Below are 17,500 nucleotides of genomic sequence, written 5' to 3' on the forward strand. Positions count from 1 at the left end.
ACGCTGTTGACATTTTGACAGCACAGATCATTTTAGTAGTGTATAATGTATATAGTCTTTGAATACAATTCTGTATTTTGGGGCGGGAAGGGAACCCCCTTTTGGTGTTTTAAGCATTATTATTTATGTTTATAGCTTTATAGCTGTTGAAAAATAGCAGATCTACAAGCTCATAGCGCGGCACCGAGTGCCGCGCTATGAACTTGTAGATCTGCTATTTGTGAAAAACCGTGAAAATGTGCCTGAAATCTTTGAATATATATATTGTTACAGAGAGAGTTTTTAACTCAAGTCTTTGCTCCTGGGGGTCGGCGGTCAATTACAGATAATGTTGGGGCGTCCTTGACATGAAATATTGAGCACCACTCTGACATATAGAAACATGAGGTATTTCAGAAAACTGTCGTGATTTAGAAGATTCATTTTTTATTTATTTTGATGTCAGGCCGAAATGGGTTTTTAATGAAAACAAACAGTCATAGTTTTATTCACTCATGTGTGTGTGTGTGTGTGTGGTGCACACAGAGCTAACAGACCTATAAACAGCTCTGTCTGTCTTCATCGCATGAGCTTGTAGATCTGCTATTTTTTTTTAAATCGAAAGAACGACTGACATTTTTTAGAATCTGATCTCAGGTCAGAATGGGTTAATCAGACAAGTCGTGTGTGTCCAGTGGAAACCTCGTATGAATCTGATCTCAGGTCAGAATGGGTTAAGCACGTGCTCTGACTGACATCACATGATGACATCACATGATGACATCACATGATGAGAGCGTTGTCAGAGTCTGACCGTTTAACCCATTCAGAAAAAACTCCTATGAGACACAGACTTGAGTAGAAAAAAATCGTGCCATTTTATCATGATTATTAGTGAGGACCTATTATATGAAGATACGGTTGAAAAGTGGTGAAGTGGTCCTTTAACCCATTCTGAACGGGAACCCCTTTTGGTGTTGGCATCATGTCATGCTTTAGCTATTGAAAAATAGCAGATCTACAAGCTCATAGCGCGCCACCGAGTGGCGCGCTATGAGCTTGTAGGTCTGCTATTTTTGAAAAATCGAAGAACAACTGACATTTTTTTTAGAATCTGATCTCAGGTCAGAATGGGTTAATCAGACCAGTGTGTGTGTGTCCAGTGGAAACCTCGTATGAATCTGATCTCAGGTCAGAATGGGTGGAATAAAACGGACCCGTCGCCATGACGACAAGGAGTGACTATAACAACACAGCACTGGTCCTCAAAGCCTTCAGCCTCCTGTGACCCGAGAGAGAGAGAGAGAGAGAGAGAGAGAGAGATTTTAGCCGATCTACAAGCTCAAAACGCGTGGCTTGGGCGCCACGTCCTGAGCTTGTAGCTCGGGCTATTTATTTTTTAACCCATTCTGACCTGAGATCAGATTCTAAAAAAATGTTCTTCTACATCCTGACAGTTTTCTGAAAAAAAGCTATGTTTCTATATGTCAGTCGTTCTTCGATTTTTCAAAAAATAGCAGACACTCGGTGGTGCGCTACGAGCTTGTAGATCTGCTATTTTTCAATAGCTATAAAGCATAACATGATGCTAACACCAAAAGGGGTTCCTGCCCCAAAATGGGTTAAATACTTTTGAAATACTTTTCTTTATTTATTTTTGTAGGAAAAGAGAAAATGGTGGTATTGTTTTTTTTCTGGAGTCGTGACCCATAATTAAATTTGTTTTGGGGGAGTGTATCCGTCTGCATGCTGGCAGACGTACAGTACAGTACAGTACAGTACAGTACAGTACAGTACAGTACAGTACAGTACAGTACATTACAGTACAGTACAGTACAGGACAGGACAGGACAGCACAGCACAGCAGACGTACAGTACAGTACAGTACAGCATGCACAGCACAGTACAGTACAGATAAGCTTCACTCTGAGACGAAGAAAACATTGAATCATGAAAAATGACGTGGATCTTCCTTCCTCCCTGACATGATGACTCACTCTGTCTGTCTGTCTGTCTGCCTGTCTGCCTGCCTGCCTGCCTGTCTCTCTGCCTGCCTGTCTGTCTGTCTGTCTGACAGACAGGCGTTCCTTTGTCCTCCTACAGGAAGAGGGATGGCTTGGGGCGACTTTTCATTTTCTATACTCTTTCTCTCAGTTCCTGTCTTTGTCTCATATAGCCTCTTGTCATCTGACATCTCTCTCTCTCTCTCTCTCTCTCTCTCTCTCTCGGTCGTAGCTAGGATGTGTGTGTGTGTGTGTGTACACTGTACACACACAGAGTGCTACATTGTTGCTGCGTGTACACAGCTGCCTAGCTGTGCGGACAAAAGGCCAGCCTGTCGGTCTGAACTACAGAAAGGGTAACAAACTACAGAGAGGACTTAAAAAAAAAAAGAAGAAGTGAGACCGTTCAATCGCACTGCTGTACTCTGGCTGGCTGGCTGGTTGGCTGGCTGGCTGGTTGGCTGGCTGGCTGACTGACTGACTGACTGACTGGTTGGCTGGCTGGCTGGTTGGCTGGCTGGCTGGTTGGCTGGCTGACTGACTGACTGGCTGGCTGACTGACATGGGAGATGGTGTCTCTATATAGTGTCTTCATGTTATCCATGCAGTCATTGTTTATTTTCCTGTGTTCTTCCTCTCTGTCTCTCTGTCTCTCCCATGGAGCAGACTGTCCTCTCTCTGTCTCTCTGTCTCTCCCATGGAGCAGACACAGAGGAACACACAGAGGAACACACAGAGGAACACACAGAGCCGTCTTGTGTAACGTGAGAGGGTGTGGCTGTTATTAAACTCATTGTTATCCTCAAACTTTACCCACAATGCATTTCTCTCTCTCTCTCTCTATACGCGACAAAACTGTTTATTTAAGTGGCGCTGGTTTCTCCCTCCTGGATTCATGTTGCCGCGCTGCTCATGTTACCGGGTTGGACAATGGGTGACAGACAGGGTCTCCGTGTGAACACTGATGTCTGTCAGTCACAATGTGGGACAGACAGGGTCTCAATGTGAACACTGATGTCTGTCAGTCACAATGTGGGACAGACAGGGTCTCAGTGTGAACACTGATGTCTGTCAGTCACAATGTGGGACAGACAGGGTATCAATGTGAACACTGATGTCTGTCAGTCACAATGTGGGACAGACAGGGTCTCAATGTGAACACTGATGTCTGTCAGTCACAATGTGGGACAGACAGGGTCTCAATGTGAACACTGACGCCTGTCAGTCACAATGTGGGACAGACAGGGTCTCTGTGTGAACACTGATGTCTGTCAGTCACAATGTGGGACAGACAGGGTCTCAATGTGAACACTGATGTCTGTCAGTCACAATGTGGGACAGACAGGGTCTCAATGAGAACACTGATGTCTGTCAGTCACAATGTGGGACAGACAGGGTCTCAATGTGAACACTGACGCCTGTCAGTCACAATGTGGGACAGACAGGGTCTCAATGAGAACACTGATGTCTGTCAGTCACAATGTGGGACAGACAGGGTCTCAGTGTGAACACTGACGCCTGTCAGTCACAATGTGGGACAGACAGGGTCTCAGTGTGAACACTGACGCCTGTCAGTCACAATGTGGGACAGACAGGGTCTCAATGAGAACACTGATGTCTGTCAGTCACAATGTGGGACAGACAGGGTCTCAATGAGAACACTGATGTCTGTCAGTCACAATGTGGGACAGACAGGGTCTCTGTGTGAACACTGACGCCTGTCAGTCACAATGTGGGACAGACAGGGTCTCAATGAGAACACTGATGTCTGTCAGTCACAATGTGGGACAGACAGGGTCTCAATGTGAACACTGACGCCTGTCAGTCACAATGTGGGACAGACAGGGTCTCAATGTAAACACTGATGCCTGTCAGTCACAATGTGGGACAGACAGGGTCTCAATATGAACACTGATGTCTGTCATGTCTGACAGACATTTTCATTTCATAGCTCACTCACTGCTGCAGATATATAATAATAATAATAATCAGCTGGTGAAATAATATGTCATCCTTTCTTGTTCATTCATTTTTTTTTTTTTTTTTTACTGGTCGGAGATTTCTAAAGGTCTCGTTTCAAGTCACTGTTCATCATCGTCTTCTCATCGAAACCGTGTGTGTGTGTGTGTGTGTGTGTGTGTGTGTGTGTGTGTGTGTGTGTGTGTGTGTGTGTGTGTGTGTGTGTGTGTGTGTGTGTGTGTGTGTGTGTGCGTGTGCGTGTGTGTGTGTGCGTAGTTTGCGGCTACTATACAGAGCAACAGGCTGGCATTCAAAGGAAAGACAGAGAGACACTGAACACTAATGGGAACAATAGAATAGAGAGAGAGAGTGAGAGTGGGGGAGTGGAGGAAGTGAGAGAAAGAGAAAAAAGCTTGAGGGTGTGTGTGTGTGTGTGTGTGTGTGTGTGTGTGTGTGTGTGGGGGGGGGGGGGGGGGGTTAAGACCCCCTGCTCATAGAACCATAAACAATAGAGTCGATACCTCGTCCTTCCCTCAGTACAGACTGTACTCACATTACATCGTTATGTTATGTGACTATAGGAGCTCCGTAACCCACACCTGGAAAAATACCATGACAAGTTTATAGAGTACCCCCGGTATCGATACGCTTTGGGCTTATCCAGTACCCGGTATCGATACGCTTTGGGCTTATCCAGTACCCGGTATCGATACGCTTTGGGCTTATCCAGTACCCGGTATCGATACGCTTTGGGCTTATCCAGTACCCGGTATCGATACGCTTTGGGCTTATCCAGTACCCGGTATCGATAAGCTTTGGGCTTATCCAGTACCCGGTATCGATAAGCTTTGGGCTTATCCAGTACCCGGTATCAATAAGCTTTGGGCTTATCGAGTACCCGGTATCGATAAGCTTTGGGCTTATCAACGGCTTATCGAGGACATTACTACTCTCTTATCCAATGACAACAACAATATGCTTTAGTTTTGGGTCTGAGAGGCTAAATGTCATCAAATGGTGGTTCCGTGGCTCAAATGGGTCTGAGAGGCTAAAGGTCATCAAACGGTGGTTCCGTGGCTCAAATGGGTCTGAGAGGCTAAAGGTCATCAAACGGTGGTTCCGTGGCTCAAAATTCTGAATAAATAATGGACCTTGATGTGAAAAGCGTGGAAAACCAGTGCTGTAGTCCATGAAAAGCTGGAGTACTTAGAGAGAGAGAGAGAGAGAGACAGAGAGAGAGACAGTGAGATCCCCCAGAGAACGCAGCGCAGATAAACTTTTAACGCTCTGTGTGGAATCCATTTCAGCACTGGAACGCTTTCTGAAGAGTTCTGACTGTGTGTGTGTGTGTGTGTGGGGGGGGGGGGGGTTTGACTGTTTGTGGGGGGGGGGGGGGGTTTGACTGTTTGTGGGGGGGGGGGGGGCGGGTGGTAATACTTGAAAGGATTTCTTGGATTGTCACATCAAGAAAAGGACGCGGGCCAGGCTGGGCGGGTCGCCCGACACTGGGAACAATCAGAGAGAGAGAGAGGGGGGGGGGGGGGGGGTCAGTTGCCCAGTGGAACATCAGATTCCGTCACACTGGATTTACTGTATCACCACACACACACACACACACACACACACACACACACACACACACAGGCTCCATAACACCACGTGGTGTTAAGACACGCGTTCGCACATGCTCTGTAGTGAGGTCCAATACAGACCTCGCCACAGCTGTGTGTGTGTGTGGCTGTGTGTGTGTGACTGTGTGTGTGTGTGTGTGTGTGTGTCTGTGTGTGTGTGACTGTGTGTGTGTGTGTGTGTGACTGTGTGTGTGTGACTGACTGTGTGTGTGTGTGTGTGTGACTGTGTGTGTGTGACTGACTGTGTGTGTGTGACTGACTGTGTGTGTGTGTGTGCGCGTGAGTGAATTACTATATTTGGTGAGGGCCAAAAGTCTGTTTAGTAGTTTTGGTGTTTTCGTGAGCTTGTAGATCAGATATGTCCCATGCCTGCTGCAACACCAACAGATCGGCTGGACTGTTTTCGTGAGCTTGTAGATCAGTGTTTTTTTGTGCCACACACAAGTGTGCAAGTATAGTTCTGTCCTGAGGGTGTGTGTGTGTGTGTGTGTGTGTGTGTGCGCGTGTGTGCGTGCACGTACATACGCACTCATTTGGGTGTGGGACTGTGGGCGGGTGGGGAGCGGCATGCAGGAAGAGCCAGTCTCTGATGTGTAATTATGAATCCTTCTGAAATAGAACTGTGTGTGTGTGTGTGTGTGTGTGCGTCTGTGTGTGTGTGTGTGTGTGTGTGTGTGTGTGCGTCTGTCTGTGTGTGTGTGTGTGTGTGTGTAGAAGGTGGTGCCATGTACTCTCCATCCTGTTATTCAAATAAATAACTAACATGTCTCTCTTTCTGTGTGTGTGTGTGTGTGTGTCTGTGTGTGCGTGCGTCTCTGTGTGTGCGTGCGTGCGTCTCTGTGTGTGTGTGTGAGTGTGTGTGTGTGTGTGTGTGTGTGTGTGTGTGTGCGTGTGTGTGTGTGCGTGTGTGTCTCTCTGTGTGTGCGTATAGCTGGCGTGCTGCTGTGGCAGCGCGGCGTGCTCGTGCTGCTGTGACTGCTGTCCGAAGATCAAGCAGTCGACGGGAACGCGCTTCATGTACGCTCTCTACTTCCTGATGGTCACCGTCACCTGCGTGGTCATGATGTCGCCCACCGTGGAGAACGCCATGAAAGAGGTAACCCTTGACCCCTGACCTCTGACCTCTGACCCCTGGCCCTAACCCTGGCCGCCAGGAAAGAGGTCAGTCTAACCCAGACATTTATAGAATCTGATCTCAGGTCAAAATGGCCTTAAAAAAAGCCCTAAATCTCATCACTGTGTTTCGTCATAGTCTCAAACACACGCTGCTGGAAAAGGAAGATTAGCGTCAACTATAAAGCTTGTCAAAGTACGGAGGGACACGGTGCTGTGTATAATAATATATATATAATGTACGGAGGCTCACGGTGCTGTAAAATATCATAATAGACGGTTGTGGTGGTGAGACTCTGGACATGACAAAAACACAGTGCTGATTTAGGCCTGTTATCTGCTATGGTGTTGTTGGTCCACTCAGTTCACACGGGTGTGATTTTTTTTTCCTGTTACGTTTGTTTCCTGGAAAGTTTCCTGAAGATCCAAAGGTTTACGAAAGGTCTCTGTGCATGGGAGGTCTAGTGTGTGTGTGTGTGTGTGTGTGTGTGTGTGGGGCACACACACGCACGCACGCACACACTGTGAGTGTGTGTGTGTGCTCATTCAGTGGTCTAGCACAGCAGACCTTCCCTGGGTGTAATTATATGGTTCTTCATGTACGAAATACAAGTTTAGAATCTAGATTAGTAGTCTTGACTTCTCGGCGTGCGTGTGCGCGTATGCGTGCGTCCATGCGTGCGCGTGTGCGCGTGTGTGTGCACACGTGTGCTTGTCAGAGTCGTTATAATTAACTAAAACTATAATTGGGGAACCTTGTTATTCCATCTCTCTGGTCAAAAACAACCCTGAGCTGCTCTAGATGCTGTTGTTTCTTTCTGGACATTCACCTGGGCGCAACCACTCCCTTACGGAGCTATGTGTGTGTGTGGGTGTCTGGGTCTGAGCTCGAAAACCACTCCCTCACGGAGCTATGTGTGTGTGTGGGTGTCTGGGTGGGTCTGAGCATGCAAACAGCGTGGTTGTTTTTCACCACCTGTGCGCAACCTAACACACACACAGACACACTACTACTGAAACTCCCCCCTGTCAGGTGTAAAGGAGCAACTTGGACACTCGGGCATGAAGGAAGCATGAGTTCAAGTCCGTTGCTCTCCCCTTGTCCCCCATATATGGGGACTAGGTTGGTCTCCCCTTGTCCCCCATATATGGGGACTAGGTTGCTCTCCCCTTGTCCCCCATATATGGGGACTAGGTTTGTCTCCCCTTGTCCCCCATATATGGGGACTAGGTTGGTCTCCCCTTGTCCCCCATATATGGGGACTAGGTTGGTCTCCCCTTGTCCCCCATATATGGGGACTAGGTTGGTCTCCCCTTGTCCCCCATATACGGGGACTAGGTTGGTCTCCCCTTGTCCCCCATATATGGGGACTAGGTTGCTCTCCCCTTGTCCCCCATATATGGGGACTAGGTTGGTCTCCCCTTGTCCCCCATATATGGGGACTAGGTTGCTCTCCCCTTGTCCCCCATATATGGGGACTAGGTTGCTCTCCCCTTGGCCCCCATATATGGGGACTAGGTTGGTCTCCCCTTGTCCCCCATATATGGGGACTAGGTTGGTGGAGGGTGTGTAGAGCCCAGGATCACATTAGATGATTGACACAGGGGTGAAAAATGGGTTACAAAATCGTGGGATAATTTTTTTTTAAAAAAAATATATATTACTGTAACTATATATGATGAGTTCGGGTGTGCCAGTACAGTACAGTACAGTACAGTACAGTACAGTACAGTACAGTACAGTACAGTACAGTACAGTACAGTACAGTAGAGGGTACAAGTAGAGGGACCCCCACACACGGTAACTGTCCTTTCTGAACCTTTTCGGACGCGGGGCGGCACACCGGAACCGGGACGTCCCCCTGGGCGTGTTCCTCATGGGGGGTCTGGATGTTCTGGTGACCCCCGGTGACCCCCGGGGACCCCCTGTGTCCCCCGGTGACCCCCGGGTGACCCCCGGGGATCCCCCACATGGTAACTCTGTCATTTCTCTACCGTTTCGGAGGCTGCAGGGCGGCTCGTCGGAACCGGGCCGGCACCTATTGTTGTAATCCTCCTGCTGGGGGCGCTATACGCACCCTCTGCCAACCCAGACAGCGCAGCATGCGAGTGTGGGCGAGCCTGAGCCGACCACATCATCACCACCTGTCCTCTGTCCAGACCTCCTCCAGAGGCTGGCCTCTTCCACGTGGGACCAGAGACAACGGCGTGGCTTTCTGACATATGACGACGATACACGAAAGAAGAAGAAGCCAACCCGGGGAGAGCAACGGACTGACCTCGCCTCTGTGTGCTTCCTTCCTTCCTTGTAGAGAAGGTTGTTTTGTGTGCACTGAACGAACGCCGTGTGCACGTATAACGAACGTGTGCACGTATGACGAAATGTATACGTATAACGTGCACGTATAACGAACGTGTGCACGTCGTAACGTGCACAGACAGACACGGGAAGGAGAAAAGTTAAAAGCACACAGGATGACCGTCCGGGCTGTGAGCCGGACTCAGGGGTTGTTGTTATTGTTAATAATAATAATAATCTTTATTGTACCCCCAGCATTGTCCGTATTTGGCCCCGCGGACCCCCATCTGAAAATATGTTGTATACCAGGAGGAACCTCTCAGAATAAATGATTTGACTTAACTCATTCTGACCTGAGATCAGATTAAAAAAAATGTCTTCTACATCCTGACAGTTTTCTGAAAAAGCTATGTTTCTATGTCAGTCGTTCTTTGATTCTTTTCAAAAATAGCAGATCTACAAGCTCGTATGATCAATGAGCTTGTAGATCTGCTATTTTTAAATAGCTAAAGGCATAACGTAATGCTAACACCAAAAACATTTGCTGTGAAACAATATCTATTCAAAGATTTGCACACGAATGTTTACGAAATACTGCTGCAGTAGTGAGATAGAGATGTCATTGGAGAGTGTGTGTGCGTGCGTGCGTGCGTGCGTGCGTGTGTGCGTGCGTGCGTGCGTGCGTGCGTGCGTGCGTGCGTGCGTGCGTGCGTGCGTGCGTGTAACAGGCTGCTAGCGAGGCCCTTTTGTCTCCAGAAGGAGCAGATTAGCATAACCATGGTGTCAGCTACTAAATCTACACACAATGCCTGTCGTGTGTGTGTGTGTGTGTGTGTGTGTGTGTGTGTGCGTGTGTGTGTGAAAACATTTGTGTGTGTGTGTGTAAACATTTTAGGAGGAAATAAGGTATTTTAACATATGAATGTGATTAATAGTAATTTTACTTAATGTTCGCGGTTGTATAAATAGAAACATCATTAGTAGTAAAACTATTCTAGTCCTTTCTCTCAAGGAATCAATATCTTCCCTAACCTTCGTAACCTATAGATAGGATAGGATAGGATAGCCACCGTGAGCTTGTAGATCAGATATTTTCAGCATGCAGCCAAGTGTAAATTCTTCGGTATAGACTTAAATCAACACAGGCTTCAATCGAATGGATTCGATTCAATTCAGTTCAGTTCAGTTCAATTCAATTCAGTTCAGTTCAGTTCAGTTCAATTCAATTCAATTGGGCTTTAATTGGCATGAGGAAACATAATGTTTACGTTGCCAAAGCTCTTCTCTCAGAGGGCTCAGTGTATGCGGAGGCCTTTTAACACACAGGGCGAGGTGAACACAGGGCGAGGGGAATGGAACTAATTATATTTTATTGACACCACAATACTGGGGAAAACAACCTCCACTCCAGTAAACGTGAGACATAGTTTATACGCGTGTGTGTGTGTGTGTGTGTGTGTGTGTGTGTGTGTGTGTATACTGGAAGCCATTAAAACCTATTCCTTCCTTCTTTATATGGGGTACTAGCCGTCTGTCTGCCTGCCTGTCTGCCTGCCTGTCTGTCTGTCTACAAGGTGTGTGAGCAGCTGTCTGCGTGGTAACATGTCCATATATGGTGTTGTTTCAGATCCCCTACACTACAGTGACATGTCCATATATGGTGTTGTTTCAGATCCCCTACTACAGTGACATGTCCATATATGGTGTTGTTTCAGATCCCCTACTACAGTAAGGTGTGTGAGCAGCTCTCCGCGGGCCAGAACTGCAGCGCCCTGGTGGGATACTCCGCCGTCTACAAGCTGTGCTTCGGCATGGCCTGTTTCTTCCTGCTCTTCTTCCTGCTGACGCTGGGCATCAAGAGCGGCCACGGCTGCCGGGCCGCCGTGCACAACGGGTACGTAGCGTTAGCGTTAGCTCAGAGCCTCCGTACACAACGGGTACGTAGCGTTAGCGTTAGCTCAGAGCCTCCGTACACAACGGGTACGTAGCGTTAGCGTTAGCTCAGAGCCTCCGTACACAACGGGTACGTAGCGTTAGCGTTAGCTCAGAGCCTCCGTACACAACGGGTACGTAGCGTTAGCGTTAGCTCAGAGCCTCCGTGCACAACGGGTACGTAGCGTTAGCGTTAGCTCAGAGCCTCCGTGCACAACGGGTACGTAGCGTTAGCGTTAGCTCAGAGCCTCCGTACACAACGGGTACGTAGCGTTAGCGTTAGCTCAGAGCCTCCGTACACAACGGGTACGTAGCGTTAGCGTTAGCTCAGAGCCTCCGTGCACAACGGGTACGTAGCGTTAGCTCAGAGCCTCCGTACACAACGGGTACGTAGCGTTAGCGTTAGCTCAGAGCCTCCGTGCACAACGGGTACGTAGCGTTAGCGTTAGCTCAGAGCCTCCGTACACAACGGGTACGTAGCGTTAGCGTTAGCTCAGAGCCTCCGTGCACAACGGGTACGTAGCGTTAGCGTTAGCTCAGAGCCTCTGTGCACAACGGGTACGTAGCGTTAGCGTTAGCTCAGAGCCTCCGTGCACAACGGATACGTAGCGTTAGCTCAGAGCCTCCGTACACAACGGGTACGTAGCGTTAGCGTTAGCCTCCCTCCGCCCACCGCTGAATGTTGGTCAACGCTCGCTCACGTGAAACACACACGGTTACGTTTGAGATGAATGTTTTGTTTTATTTTAAGACGTGTTGTAAATCTATAATGTCTTAGTTCGGAAAAAGCATTTTCCCATTCATTCATTGAGTATATAAGAGGTTAGTTATTGAGTATTTAAGAGGTTAGTTATTGAGTATTTAAGAGGTTAGTTATTGAGTATTTAAGAGGTTGGTTATTGAGTATTTAAGAGGTTAGTTATTGAGTATTTAAGTGGTTAGTTATTGAGTATTTAAGAGGTTAGTTATTGAGTATTTAAGAGGTTAGTTATTGAGTATTGACCTTCCTGCTGTCCTCCAGGTTCTGGCTGCTGAAGTTCATAGCTCTGGTAGCGTGCTGCGCGGGCGGATTCTTCCTGCCAAACCAGGAGACCTTTTTGGAAGGTAAGGATTCAGTGTTCCCACTATTTACAAACTGGAAATAGTTTGAAATTATATTTTTAAGGGAAACTTTGACGGTTTCAAAGTAAGGTGCTCGTTATCAAATAAACATTAACGAGCTCCATCCCTAACAACTACTACTATACTACTACTACTAATGATGCAGTTCTGTCCTCCCTCCACAGTGTGGCGCTACATGGGAGCCGTGGGCGCGTCCATCTTCCTGCTCATCCAGCTCCTGTTGCTGGTGGAGTTCGCTCATCGATGGAACACCAACTGGTAGGTTAAAGGTTAAAGGTCATTCATTGGACTATTTCGATTTCGCTCCTAAAAAAAATCAAGCGAATATGCATTTGTTTTGCATGACTCTGATGAAAACTGCAAGGTCGAAACGTTAGTCGTTTTGTATACTCGGGCCCTTAATAAAAGGCTCTAAATGTCCGCGCTGCTCCAGTCTCTTCTCCTTATGCAACTTTGATGTCCTTGGCTGCACCTGTGAAGCACCGGATCAGCCGTTTTAGGCTTGAGGCGCGTTGGTAGACTCCCTTTGTACCTTTGTATGCATTTGTTTTGTTTTGCCACTATTTGGTCGAATAGTTTCAGTCCGGGGACCCCCAGGGGTCCTTAACCCCATTCTGACCCGAGATCAGATTCTATAAATGTTCTTCTACATCCCGACAGTTTTCTGAAAAAGCTATGTTTCTATGTCAGTCGTTCTTCGATTTTTCAAAAAAAGCAGACCTACAAGCTCGTAGCTTGTAGATCTGCTATTTTTCAATAGCTAAAGCATAACATAATGCTAACACCAGAAGGGGTTCCCGCCCCAAAATGGGTTAAGGGAGTTCCAGGGGGTCCCCAGTTAAATGATAGTTTGGAACTCTGTAACTCTGAGACTGGGTCTGTAACTCTGAGAGTGTAAAAAATGCTACACACTCTGAGTTAAATTAACATTGATTTTACAATATAGATTGGGGGGTCCCAGAGATAGAAATGCCATTAAATGGGGGGGTCCGTAGACTAATGCAGAGTCAAACTGGGGGTCCTTGAAATTAAACGGCTTGAGAATCACTGCTAGAGCCGTAAAAATCTTCTCTTATGGGGGTCCCTGGCATATCTCTTCAAATGGGGGTCCTTGGCATATCTCTTCAAATGGGGGTCCCTGGCTTATCTCTTCAAATGGGGGTCCCTGGCATATCTCTTCAAATGGGGGTCCCTGGCATATCTCTTCAAATGGGGGTCTGTGTGAAAAAGTTTTGGAACTGTTATAAAAAAACATTCTCCACTCTCTCTCTCTCTCTCTCTCTCTCTCTCTCTCTCTCTCTCTCTCTCTCCCTCCCTCCATTATTCAGGAGCTCTGGGGTGAAGTACAACAAACTGTGGTACGGAGCGCTGGCCCTGGTGACTCTGCTCCTGTACACGGCCGCCGTGGGAGCCGTGGTTTTCCTGGCCGTGTTTTACACCCACCCGGAGGCCTGCTTCCTCAACAAGGCCTTCCTGGGCGTCAACGCCTCCCTCTGCCTGGTGGTGTCGCTGTTGGCCATCGCACCCTTCATACAGAGACGTGAGGATACACACACGCACGCACACACATGCGCACACACACACGCACCAGTGCCAGTGATGTCACAGACACTGGTCTCACTTCCTTCCTGGACTACATCCATAGACTGTAAAAAATATGGACAAAGCGTTCCCCGGGTCTAACATGAACGTAAAATGAAGCCTGAAATCCCTTGCACTGTAAGTCGCCATCTTTCAAGATCCGTTTGAGCCCAGTTTGGCCATTGGCTGGCCCAGACAACGAGGCGGGACTTCCCCCCTTCTTCTTCGTTGGTTTTTATTTTGACTCGAGTGGGTGGGGGATCCCGTTCATGAACTGTAACGGTAGCCACGCCCCTCAGAACATGCACGACTTTATGGTAATTTATTTTATAAATGGGGCCATCATTTTCCAAAAAGAATATTATGACATTAGAAATGAGACTTTAAACTAGTGACTGGAAGCGAAAAGTATTCATGACCATGTTTATAAAGGTAATACAGTCTAGGGGAAGTTGGGCCCAAATACATGGACTTCTATGGGGCTATGGGTTTTTTTGAGCCCAATGATAGCGCCACAACAGGCCATTATATTTCATTTCCTTAGTGGCTTCACAAAAAATCTGTCTGACTGCCCCCCTGACTACATCAAGGAAGCTTAGAGAAGGAAAGGACATGGTCGACGTGACCGGGCTGCACCATGACACTTTCATGGAAGCTTTCATGGATGAAATACACTGGAGTCAATGAGAGCTCAGTGACCAGCTCTGTTTATATATAAAATACACTGGAGTCAATGAGAGCTCAGTGACCAGCTCTATTTATATATAAAATACACTGGAGTCAATGAGAGCTCAGTGACCAGCTCTGTTTATATATAAAACACACTGGAGTCAATGAGAGCTCAGTGACCAGCTCTATTTATATATAAAATACACTGGAGTCAATGAGAGCTCAGTGACCAGCTCTGTTTATATATAAAACACACTGGAGTCAATGAGAGCTCAGTGACCAGCTCTGTTTATATATAAAATACACTGGAGTCAATGAGAGCTCAGTGACCAGCTCTGTTTATATATAAAATACACTGGAGTCAATGAGAGCTCAGTGACCAGCTCTATTTATATATAAAATACACTGGAGTCAATGAGAGCTCAGTGACCAGCTCTATTTATATATAAAATACACTGGAGTCAATGAGAGCTCAGTGACCAGCTCTATTTATATATAAAACACACTGGAGTCAATGAGAGCTCAGTGACCAGCTCTGTTTATATATAAAATACACTGGAGTCAATGAGAGCTCAGTGACCAGCTCTGTTTATATATAAAACACACTGGAGTCAATGAGAGCTCAGTGACCAGCTCTATTTATATATATAAAATACACTGGAGTCAATGAGAGCTCAGTGACCAGCTCTATTTATATATAAAATACACTGGAGTCAATGAGAGCTCAGTGACCAGCTCTATTTATATATAAAATACACTGGAGTCAATGAGAGCTCAGTGACCAGCTCTATTTATATATAAAACACACTGGAGTCAATGAGAGCTCAGTGACCAGCTCTGTTTATATATAAAACACACTGGAGTCAATGAGAGCTCAGTGAACAGCTCTGTTTATATATAAAATACACTGGAGTCAATGAGAGCTCAGTGACCAGCTCTATTTATATATAAAATACACTGGAGTCAATGAGAGCTCAGTGACCAGCTCTATTTATATATAAAATACAGTGGAGTCAATGAGAGCTCAGTGACCAGCTCTATTTATATATAAAACACACTGGAGTCAATGAGAGCTCAGTGACCAGCTCTATTTATATATAAAACACACTGGAGTCAATGAGAGCTCAGTGACCAGCTCTGTTTATATATAAAATACACTGGAGTCAATGAGAGCTCAGTGACCAGCTCTGTTTATATATAAAATACACTGGAGTCAATGAGAGCTCAGTGACCAGCTCTGTTTATATATAAAATACACTGGAGTCAATGAGAGCTCAGTGACCAGCTCTGTTTATATATAAAATACACTGGAGTCAATGAGAGCTCAGTGACCAGCTCTATTTATATATAAAATACACTGGAGTCAATGAGAGCTCAGTGACCAGCTCTGTTTATATATAAAATACACTGGAGTCAATGAGAGCTCAGTGACCAGCTCTGTTTATATATAAAATACACTGGAGTCAATGAGAGCTCAGTGACCAGCTCTGTTTATATATAAAATACACTGGAGTCAATGAGAGCTCAGTGACCAGCTCTGTTTATATATAAAATACACTGGAGTCAATGAGAGCTCAGTGACCAGCTCTGTTTATATATATAAAATACACTGGAGTCAATGAGAGCTCAGTGACCAGCTCTATTTATATATAAAATACACTGGAGTCAATGAGAGCTCAGTGACCAGCTCTGTTTATATATAAAATACACTGGAGTCAATGAGAGCTCAGTGACCAGCTCTGTTTATATATAAAATACACTGGAGTCAATGAGAGCTCAGTGACCAGCTCTATTTATATATAAAATACACTGGAGTCAATGAGAGCTCAGTGACCAGCTCTGTTTATATATAAAATACACTGGAGTCAATGAGAGCTCAGTGACCAGCTCTATTTATATATAAAACACACTGGAGTCAATGAGAGCTCAGTGACCAGCTCTATTTATATATAAAATACACTGGAGTCAATGAGAGCTCAGTGACCAGCTCTGTTTATATATAAAATACACTGGAGTCAATGAGAGCTCAGTGACCAGCTCTGTTTATATATAAAATACACTGGAGTCAATGAGAGCTCAGTGACCAGCTCTATTTATATATAAAACACACTGGAGTCAATGAGAGCTCAGTGACCAGCTCTATTTATATATAAAATACACTGGAGTCAATGAGAGCTCAGTGACCAGCTCTATTTATATATAAAATACACTGGAGTCAATGAGAGCTCAGTGACCAGCTCTATTTATATATAAAATACACTGGAGTCAATGAGAGCTCAGTGACCAGCTCTGTTTATATATAAAATACACTGGAGTCAATGAGAGCTCAGTGACCAGCTCTATTTATATATAAAATACACTGGAGTCAATGAGAGCTCAGTGACCAGCTCTATTTATATATAAAATACACTGGAGTCAATGAGAGCTCAGTGACCAGCTCTATTTATATATAAAATACACTGGAGTCAATGAGAGCTCAGTGACCAGCTCTATTTATATATAAAATACACTGGAGTCAATGAGAGCTCAGTGACCAGCTCTATTTATATATAAAACACACTGGAGTCAATGAGAGCTCAGTGACCAGCTCTATTTATATATAAAATACACTGGAGTCAATGAGAGCTCAGTGACCAGCTCTATTTATATATAAAATACACTGGAGTCAATGAGAGCTCAGTGACCAGCTCTATTTATATATAAAATATACTGGAGTCAATGAGAGCTCAGTGACCAGCTCTGTTTATATATAAAATACACTGGAGTCAATGAGAGCTCAGTGACCAGCTCTATTTATATATAAAACACACTGGAGTCAGTGAGAGCTCAGTGACCAGCTCTATTTATATATAAAACACACTGGAGTCAGTGAGAGCTCAGTGACCAGCTCTATTTATATATAAAACACACTGGAGTCAATGAGAGCTCAGTGACCAGCTCTATTTATATATAAAACACACTGGAGTCAATGAGAGCTCAGTGACCAGCTCTATTTATATATAAAATACACTGGAGTCAATGAGAGCTCAGTGACCAGCTCTATTTATATATAAAATACACTGGAGTCAATGAGAGCTCAGTGACCAGCTCTATTTATATATAAAACACACTGGAGTCAATGAGAGCTCAGTGACCAGCTCTGTTTATATATAAAATACACTGGAGTCAATGAGAGCTCAGTGACCAGCTCTATTTATATATAAAACACACTG

General features: G+C 45.7%; 1 protein-coding gene across 1 annotated transcript in view; it reads left to right on the top strand.

The window, feature by feature from the left end:
* Positions 1-17,500, top strand: part of serinc5 (serine incorporator 5) — a 37,510-nt gene that overhangs the window by 7,439 nt on the left and 12,571 nt on the right. The window contains exons 2-6 of the mRNA XM_080756504.1: positions 6,504-6,668; positions 10,700-10,878; positions 11,938-12,020; positions 12,203-12,296; positions 13,367-13,578. Coding sequence (XP_080612630.1) covers positions 6,504-6,668; positions 10,700-10,878; positions 11,938-12,020; positions 12,203-12,296; positions 13,367-13,578 — 733 coding nt within the window. The remainder of the gene's footprint in view (positions 1-6,503; positions 6,669-10,699; positions 10,879-11,937; positions 12,021-12,202; positions 12,297-13,366; positions 13,579-17,500) is intronic.

Source organism: Protomyctophum bolini, assembly GCF_963924005.1.
Source record: "Protomyctophum bolini genome assembly, chromosome: 22".
NCBI lineage: Eukaryota > Metazoa > Chordata > Actinopteri > Myctophiformes > Myctophidae > Protomyctophum > Protomyctophum bolini.